This window comes from Triturus cristatus, chromosome 3_1 (assembly GCF_964204655.1).
Source record: "Triturus cristatus chromosome 3_1, aTriCri1.1, whole genome shotgun sequence".
Lineage (NCBI taxonomy): Eukaryota > Metazoa > Chordata > Amphibia > Caudata > Salamandridae > Triturus > Triturus cristatus.
The window spans coordinates 780956578-780966760 of record NC_140583.1 but is presented as its reverse complement, the minus strand read 5'-3'; the positions used below and the strand labels follow the sequence as shown (position 1 = coordinate 780966760).

Here is a 10183-nt window from a genome sequence, read left to right as displayed (position 1 = left end):
GGAAAAAAAGCATAAAATATGATTACGGCTTGTCAAAATTCTAAAAAGTGTATTTCTTTAACATGTAGACCTTTTGACATTACTAGTGCACAGTGAAATACATGAATTGCCTAAGATCAGACAATTTCAATTAATCCGGTTTTTCTGGTTTCATTCTGTACAATTCAGCCAGTAAATCGGGTATCCACTGTTTTCTCTTATGTTAAGTTTTTTTTTACCTCTTAATGCTTTTTTCTGCAGTTTTTTAAATATAGCATGAACTCGACCCGAAGGCATTGGAGCGCTTTACATGAGCACCAGTTACATTACACAAGATCGCATACATTGTTTAGAGGGCTGGGGAGATTTAGTGATTTGCCTAGAATCACAGGATGTTGAACCGATGCAGAGACTCGACCTGGTTGCTCAGTGCCAAAGTCTCCAGCTCTGGCCGTAACGCCAAATCCTAGGCAGAGGAAGGAAGGCAGGCAGGCAGAAGCCACATGAAAGCTCGGCTCGTTATGGGCTGGAGGTTTCAACAGAACCTCGCGCCAAGCTTCAGGCTCCAGCTTTCAGAGGCTCACCAGCACCCACCTTCAGTCAAAAGATAAGAGGGTGACATAGGGTACAAAGATATAAGAGCAGGCAGAAAGTCAGAAGGTAGAAGGAGGGCATGAGGGCAAAAGAAAGAGAAGCAAGGAGTATAGGAAGTCATGAGTGGAGGGCGAAAGAAGGGAGAAGGCAGGATGGTGAGCAGTGTGAGGGAGAGAGTAGGGGTAGTCAAGTAGAAAGAGGTTGAGAGAGAATGGGTGGGGAAGAGGCCTAGGCTGGAAAGCAGAGTAGAAAGGAAGGGGAGTAGAACATTTAGGAGGAAGGTGTAAGATGGAAGTGAAGCCGAACAGCTGTGTGACTGGAATCAATCATGGTGAGGATACACTTCTGCTAAGGCCAGCTCAGTCTGTCCCCTTTCCTAATCGCTGGGTTACCAGCACAACTTGGCCTTTGAAGAATGCTTTGGCGAAACTACTTAAGAAATGCACCATTTCAAATAAAGTGCCTTGCTGAGAACTCAAAGCACTAATACACCTTGAGTGTACAGTGTTGCCGTCCAATTGTGAGTTAAAAAGGCACAATTTGCACTCGTTTACAAAAAAGATCTAAAGAGTTCGACCCACACTGCCTCCCGCCCACAACCCCTCTGCCCTGTAAAGTTACGTTGGAAAGTATCCTGTTGCTATATTTTACACCAGAAGAAGTTCCGATTTTCTTTTCAGCGTGACGTGGGCTGCAGTAAAAATATCGCGGTTCTGCTCGGATATCAGTCCCAGAGGCTAGCGCCTTCTGGGAATTAAAACAACACATTTACTGATACCTAGGAAGGTGTTTACCCTGTGACGTAATGCATCCGGGGACTGCCCGAGGACATAGACGCATGAGTCAATGGCGATGCACGTAGACCTAGCCTGACCTCAGACGTCGAAGTCCCCCGGCTCCAGCCACGGTTCAAAGTGCAGGCAGGGACTGTCAACACAGCAGAAAGACTCGGCAAACAACTCCCTGCACCCCTCGCCACCAGCTGAGTCACCGATTTAAGAGTATGCTAGTTGTTTGAAACCCATTTTTTTTACATTAATGAACACATAACCTATTGTGGAAAGTGCATTTGAATAAGACAATGGCAAACTCTTTGAGACGGTATCGATTCCACGTTGTTATATTGACCTAGTGCACGGCTGCCAGTTGCAAGGGCTTGGGGAGATCTTTTATTATCAATGGATAGCACATGCCAGAGCTTGTATCTGTGTTTGGAATGTGCACATGTGAAGAGTGGTCTGCTTGGGAAGTGTGTGGTGTTGTCTGTGAGGCCCAAAGAAGACTTTGAGACTATGCATGTTTGTGCCACAGGAAGTATGCATTGGTTAATGCCGTAGTATATGTACAATTGCAAGTTGCAACGGTGGGTTTGTCGTGTAAGAGACAATACTGAGGGTCAAACCTTTGCTCCACCATGTCACTGCAAACTTAGTGCTGCGTCTGTTCATGCTGATCTCCTAGAAAGGTATATTATAATGCCTAGATGTTGCCCTTTTATACATATACACACACTTTGGTGAGATGTTTGAGGTTAAGTAATGGATTTCTAGAGTCCCATGTGAATAACCAAGTTCGAAGCGACAGATTAAAGTCAAAGCGAAGGATTCTTCTCGATATAATCCAGGGGACATTTGGGCAAGTGACAGAGTTACCTTATCCTGGCACCCTTGACAGGATGAGCATTCCTAGCTCGGTGAGACTTAGTAAGAGTGTCAGGATACCAGAGAGGCGATCTCTGCCCACATCACTTTCAGTTGCGTTGAATACTTAATCTGCTATGCAGATCGCCCATGCGGCATCCCGACCATCTCATTCTGACACTACATTAAAGTATCACAAAACCTAACTTCAGAGAACTTAGCACAAACATTCAATGGGCTTCAGCCCTTAAATACATGAGGTTCTTCCTTTGATTGAAACATGTGCATGTGGAACAGCCACACTGTGGACAGCGTCCTGCCCATACGTGCAGATGAGGCGTGCTATCCTGCACGGCGGCTTGACAACAGCCAGCAGTCATTCAAACATTAACCTGCGAGATGTTTGCAAACCATTGGTTTGTTCTTGCTACAGCTATCAGCAGGTCAGCAGGGGGCACACACAGTGCCTTCTGAAAGCCAGGTTGGCAGTCGTGATAACCTCATTTGATTTAGGTACAGATTTTGTGGACTCGAAAGAAATACTGGCAGAAGTTGCAGGATGCCCACAATATTAGGCTCCTGAAAAGTGCAGTAATATCTACTAGGGTACGAAGCCACAAGTGTCAGGCAAGTAGAAGTGCTTAAATTGTGCAGGAGGTTGTGAGTGGTCAGCATTGTCACTTATTTTGGGGACCATTATCAGCGTTTGACCTGCAACAATTGAGAGAAAGAGAGAAATAGAGAAGGAGGAGGAAGAGAAAGAAAGGAAAAGATAGTTAAAACGAGAAAGCATTCATGAAAAGAAGATTCTGCACGAGTAAGATGAACAAGCATTGAAAATGCAATAGGTCGCGCCTTTGATTACGTTGAAGCCATTTGCTTTGCTAATGGTATTGTACAGCAAAGCAAATGGCTTTAACTTAATCAAAGGCGAGACCTTATGCATATTCGACAAATGTTGCACTGAATTAAAATGGCCATAAGAACCACAGAAACAGTTAATATAGTTAAGCCATATGCACGGGCCAGCTGAAGCTGACGGCACATGTACTGGTTAATAAACAAAACTAGTCACACTGAGGGGTGGGGGTTATGTTGAGGCGGGATGAAGGAAGTAGGCAGGGTAGGAATGTAAGATCGTCTTGCCTCTGGGCAGCCTCAAGCAGGGTGTGAGGGCGAAAGAGTAGGTGTGTGAGAGAGAGTGCGAGTGTGTGCGTGAGAGTTAAAGAGAATGTGTCAGAGAATGAGAGAGAGAGCGCGTGTGTGAGAGAGAGAGAGAGAAACTGTGTGTGTCTGATCTGAGGATTTTACCCAATCGTACAGCAAGAAGACATAGATGCCCGGGCCAGCCCCATCACCCTGCTTACGTCCACACACAGGACACCAGTCGGGCAGATGAAATCGGATATGCAGCTGCATCACTATTCACTGACCACTGCCGGACGGGTGTGCCAGCTTGGAGAGATGCTCAAGGACAGGGCTGGGGTCTCCACATGCCATGATGCAAGACATAGCAGCATCTGGGGGTAGAGTGAGAGTGAAGAGAAGGACAGGCCCAGTAGTGCCACCCCTCTCCAGCCCTCCACACACGCCATGATGCGAGACACAGTAGCGGGTTTTAAGTGGGCCGGGTCCTGCCGGTGTTCAGCACCGGCAATTCTAAAAAGCAGGTGTCCCTGATAATTGTTGGAATGCTAGGAGGTGAAGCTGTTGGATCTGCAATGTTCGGGAAGCACCGTGTGCACTGATAGTTTGCAAGCACAGCAGAGGGTTTCCCAGGGGTGAAGGTAGGGGGCGGTGGCGGACCAACGCTCGAGATCCGGAGATCTGTCTAAAAAGTATTTAATGGGGTGGTGGCACTCTCCCCAAAAGGAGTTTTCCTGCCAAGCTCTGATCACCTCGCCCCCCACCCAAGTTTCTTCGGGGCTCCAATGTGGTTTTCTATTGTTAAAATGGACGTGCTACTCTCCCCAAAAGGAGTGTTACTGCCAAGCTCTGATCACCTCGGCCCCCCACCCAAGTTTCTTCAGGGCTCCGATGTGGGTGTCTTTTGTTAACATGGACGTTTGTACTCTGCCACGGTTCTCCAAGAGCTAGACGTAGTCAAAGTAGGTGTCTGAGATAAAAAGTTGCTGTTCAGCTCCCCGCGCCTAATAGAAAAGAATGGGTCCTTGTGTAGCACAACTGTTAAAAAAAAAATAATCATTGCACATAATTTTGAGGAGGTTCCGAAACCAGTACTTATAATGTATGTGGGGTTACGGCGAGCACTAACTGCTAATGTTTAAACAACGAAACGAGGTCTGAGTCTTGGCTTGCTTGGTGACGGGAGAATCTCTTTTAGGGAGAGGACTTGCCGGCCTAACGGCTAGAGCGGTTGTCCGTAAAGCTGTGGGACCGGTTACGAGATCAGGGCAATGACGTGGACATCCTGTGATTCTGGGCAAATATCTTGATCTCCCTGTACCTAACAGAAAGGAAAAGAACACAGTTACCCGATACCTCGGGCCATCGAGATCCGGAGATCTGTCTGAAAAGGTAACAAGTATTCCCGTATTTAATTGGGTGGTGGCACTCTCCCCAAAAGGAGTTTTCCTGCCAAGCTCTGATCACCTCGCCTCCCACCCAAGTTTTTTCGGGGCTCCGATGTGGTTTTCTTTTGTTAAAATGGACGTGCTACTCTCCCCAAAAGGAGTGTTACTTCCAAGCTCTGATCACCTCCGCCCCCCACTCAAGTTTCTTCAGGGCTCCGATGTGGGTGTCTTTTGTTAATATGGACGTTTGTACTCTGCCACGGTTCTCCAAGAGCTAGATGTAGTCAAGGTAGGTGTCCGAGGTCAAAAGCTGCTGTTAAGCTCCCCGTGCCTAACAGAAATGAATGGGTCCTTGTGTAGCATGACTGTTAAAAAACCATTGCACATAATTTTGAGGAGGTTCCGAAACAAGCACTTATAATGTATGTGAGGTTACGGCGAGCGCCTACTGCCAATGTTTAAACAACGTAATGAGGTCTGAGTCTTGGCTTACCTGGTGGTGGGAGAATCTCTTTTAGGGAGAGGACTTGCCGGCCAAACGGCTAGGGCGGTCGTTCGCAAAGCTGTGGGACCGGTTTGGAGAGCAGGGCAATGACGTGGACATCCTGTGATTCTGGGCAAATCTCTTGATCTCCCTGTACCTAACAGAAAGGAAAAGCTCGCAGTTACACGATACCTCAGGCCAATTTAGCAACAAAAAAAAATAAAAATCGAAATCCAGCGTAATCAACAGTCCCTGCTGGCAAAAGTATACTTCATCCGGTGTTGCAAAATTTCTTGTCTCTGAAGGGCTATTTGATGCCAGCAATGCCAGACATGCACTCGCTTTAGAAACTATCGCTCCTAAAGATAATGTCTGACTAGAAGCTGAATTCAGGGCTCAATCCCCAGAATTGCCCAGCTAGTCAAACTCTTCAGGGAGCTCCATGGCTGTGCACAGGTTTTCGCAGCTACGAGGCCCCGGTTTCAATCCCAAAAAATAAATAAATGTGTGAGCGAAAATTTCATGGCTCAGTATCCGGTGAGTCTGGGGCAAACTACTTAAGCGCCACGTGAGTAAAAGTTTTGAACAGGTCTTGTCGGCTGGTGCTCAGGTATAGCACTCGGTTACCTTCAGGCCGAGTCCGTGCTATATAAAAGCGGCAGAATCCAACCCATGGGGGTTAAGGGTACAAAAAAAAAACCAAGTGCATTCCCGAAAGTGAAAGAGGACCGTGCTGCAGCCGGAGCTTGGGGATCTCTTGTCTTTATAGGGCCATGTGTTTCTAATTAGAAACACATGCCCCATAAAGATAAGAAAGTGCTTTGCGACAGACACAAAGCAGGCAAGCCAGTCCGGTTGGGCCGGCACAAAAAGCGAAAGGGAGGCAACCCAAACACCTAATTTCCAATGGCAGGCCACTGTTTAACATAAACGGTGATGCCAGCCAATGGAAATAAGGGGCGGAGCTTCAAGCCCTTTTCTCAAACTCCTCATTTACAATAAATCTCGGCGAACGAGCTGCGCATGGGCGCAGCAACGCTAGGCGAGACCTAAAAACCAGGAAGTTTAGGGTGGTGGGAGAAAGAGGCCTCAGGTGGATTACAGATTAGGTAGTCTGGATTTTCGGCGGACTTTAGCAGACTACTGAAAAAACCTTTAGGCCTCTGTGCATTTATATATATATATATATTCACTGAAAAAGACATAGGTTTCAGGGGCGTTATAGTTAGCTGGACATTTCCCTCGTACAAAACCCTAGAAATTCCCCTGTTATAGTTAGTTCAGCTAACTATAACTCGCGCCCCCGCAATGCACTGCTGATGACGTCACATATTACATCACTCATGACATGGTCAGTGACATCACTGATGACATCCATTGAGTATGTGTTTCTGAACAGTTTTATTATGTTTAATATATATAGGGAAAGGCCTGTTGAAAAATAAGTGGGTGTACAAGTGTGTGAATGGATGATTTTCTAGGTGCGTAACTGAGTCTATAAGTGAGTCATTAAATGTATCTTACTGCAGACTAGTGACTAAACTGCGTGAATGTCTGTATGTGTCTGTGTGTTGGTGTATAAGTGGCTGCATGGTTTTGTGAATAGCTATATGAGTGTCTATATGGGTTATTGATTGGTTGTCTGGGTATCTGTATGGGTGCCTGAGTGTTTGTGTGAGTAGGGTGTGTGTGACTCTGTGACTAGATGTGTGAGTGGGTGATTCAGTGGGTGCATGTTTTTAAGAGTGTATCTGTGATGGACTGTATGGTTGGGTGAGTGTATGTATAGGTGTGTTAGTGATTGAATGTATATCTCAGTGGTACATGTGTGAGTAACTACATATGTGAAAGGCAGTATATATGTGTGTAAGAGTATATAAGTGGGTATATGTGAGAGTATGTGATTGTGAGAGTGGCTGTATGGATGAGTGTGTGCTTGTATCAGTGATTGTATAAGAGCGTAAGAATGTGGTACTATTTTTATGAGTAAGTGAACTTGTGTGTGTATAACTGCATAGGTGAGTAAATGGGAGTGTGATTAATTATTTGCATGACTGACTAGGTGTGTGAGTATGTCTATGGATGATTGGCGGTGTCTGAGTGTCTATATAGGTATATAAATGCATATGATAGTCCTGTACTGAGTGACTGTAAGTTTGAGTGACTCTACAGGTGAGTGAGTGGAGGTGTGTGTAGACCTAAGAGTCAATGAGTGTGTATGTAGTTATTGGTATTGGAGTAAATATGGTTTTGAGAATGGAAGTCTGAAATTTTGAGTCGGTGTATCAAAGGTTATATTAGGGTGTGAGAAGATGCACTAATTTATCACATGGATGACGTCATCAGTGATGTCATCAGTGATGTCATTTGAGATGTCATCAGTGATGTCATCAGTGATGTCACTGACCATGTCATGAGTGATGTAATATGTGACGTCATCAGCAGTGCATTGCGGGGGCGCGAGTTATAGTTAGCTAAACTAACTATAACAGGGGAATTTCTAGGGTTTTGTACGAGGGAAATGTCCAGCTAACTATAACGCCCCTGAAACCTATGGTTTTTTCAGTGAATTTCTAAGGTTTTTTAACTGCCAATTCCTAACTATAACGCCCCTGAAACCTTTGGTTTTTTCAGTGAATTTCAAAGGCTTTTTAAATGCCAATTCCTAACTATAGTGTGCATGAAACCTATGTTTTTTTCAGTGAATTTCAAAGGTTTTTTAAATGCTAATTCCTATCTATAACTTATCTCTGAAGATATCATGTTTAATGATTTTGATTGGATTTCTATATTTTTCAAATTCAGTGTGCCATTTCATTAATTACATTTTTTTAAAATACTTTTTTATCACCATTTTTAAATGTATTTTTTCAATTAATTCTTTTTAAAAATTAAAAAATATTATTTGAACTTAATGGGTTTTTCAAACATATTTTTTAATATTTTTCAAAATATTTTTTTAACAATATGTGCAAAACTTTATTTTATATATATTTTTTCCATGTTTTTGGATCCGCGCACCCAACGCGAGAGAATCCGTGCACCCAACGCGTTAGGATGCGCGCACCCTGCGCGCATTTCGCCATTTTTTTTTAACAAAAGGGGGGCCCCAAGGGGTCCTTCTGGGACCCCCTAAGCACCTCTAGAGGGTCAGAGTATTTCCACTCTGCCCCCTTTATATGTTTTACACACTTATTCCCCTTGCTTCTTCAGCCTCGCTTCTACCGAGGCAGAAAATGGCCGCCAACAGTTCCTGGTTTCGAATGTAGAGAGACACTCGACAGCCAATTAGCATTCAGCCTGCGATCGGGAGGGTGCGCGCTCGGTTCGGGGAGGGTGCGCGTATGGTGTGTGTACGGTCCGCGGATCCTCCACGGCCATAGATATCACTAACTTTTTTACCTTAATTTTCTCAGGAACTACTGAACAGATTCACACCATATATGCAAAAGGCACGAGTCCAAACTGAGGACTACCTCTTTGCCAAATTTGGTGTCACTCCGTTCAGCGGTTCGGGCTGTAGTTGCGACAACAGATCCTATGGGAAATTGCACGGGGAAAACGCGTTTTGGGACCCCCCTTTTTTCTCGGCCCCGCATGACGGATCACCACGAAACTTTCAGGGTAGGAGCGGAGCGAAGCTGGCCAAAAGTTTGGAAAATTTTGTGAGGATTCGTCAACCGACGCCAACGTTATTTCAAATAGAATGTTGCGGATTTCCTATGGAAAATAGGTCCTAACTATAACTATCTACTGGCGACCGCCAGTAGATAATATATATATATATATTCACTTAAAAAAACATAGGTTTCACACATGTTATAGTTAGGTGGATATTTCACTCGTAAAAAACCAATGAAATTCCACCGTTATAGTTAGTTCAGATAACTATAACTCGCGCGCCCGCAATCCTCTGCTCATGACGTCACATATTACATCACTCATGACATGGTCAGTGGCATCACTCTTGACATCACTGATGACATCATCCTTGTGAAAGAGTGACGTTCGCGCGAGTTATAGTTATCTGAACTAACTATAACGGTGGAATTTCATTGGTTTTTTACGAGTGAAATATCCACCTAACTATAACATGTGTGAAACCTATGGTTTTTTAAGTGAATTTGCAAGATTTTTTAAATGCTAATTCCTAACTATAACGTGTGTGAAACCTATGGTTTTTTCAGTGAATTTGTACGGTTTTTTAAATGGTAAGTTATGTATGTATTATTATTTTTTTTATATATTTATTTTTCAATAAACTACGTATAAAAATGTATTTAATTTTTTTATGGTTTTTCACCGTGCGCGCACAGTGCGCGCACCCCCGCGATTTAAAAAAAAACAAATTAAATGTTTTTTTCTGCCTTCGGGGTCCTTCAGGGACCCCCTGAATAAGGCTAGGGGGTCAGGAACTCTCTACCCTGCCCCCTTTTCACGTTCGCCACCTTCCTTTTTCACTCTCGCACTGAAAACAAACAAAATTGCGGCTGACACTTCCTGATTTCGACCGATTCGAACGTTGACTAACATGTAACCACCAATCAGAATTACGCTCGCGCACGTTAGGGTGCTCGCACGGTGCGCGCATGGTGCGCGCTTATAGATATTTATATGCTTTTAAATGCTATTTTCTCAGGAACTACTGAACAGATTGACACCAGACCTGCAAAAGGCACTTCCCTGACCTGAGGACTACCTCTCTGCCAAAGTTCAAGTAATTCTGTTCAGCCGTTCGGGCTGTACCTTCGACTAAAGGTCCTATGGAAAAATGCATGGGGAAAACGCGTTTTGGAATCCCCCTTTTTTCTCGGCCCCCGCTTGACGAATCACCCCGAGACTTTCAGGGTAGGAGCTGAATGGAGCGCCCCATTAGTTTTAAAAATTTCGCGAGGATTCGTCAACCGGCGCCAAAGTTATTCAAAATAGAATTTTCAGATTTCCTATGGAAA

At 44.5% G+C, this 10183-nt stretch overlaps 1 protein-coding gene across 1 annotated transcript in view; it reads right to left on the bottom strand.

The window, feature by feature from the left end:
- Window positions 1-5246: 5246 nt before the first annotated feature.
- LOC146861017 (uncharacterized) overlaps window positions 5247-10183 on the bottom strand; it is a 42747-nt gene continuing 37810 nt past the window's right edge. Inside the window, exon 4 of the mRNA XM_085646395.1 lies at window positions 5247-5388. Coding sequence (XP_085502521.1) covers window positions 5262-5388 — 127 coding nt within the window. The 3' untranslated portion in view covers window positions 5247-5261. The remainder of the gene's footprint in view (window positions 5389-10183) is intronic.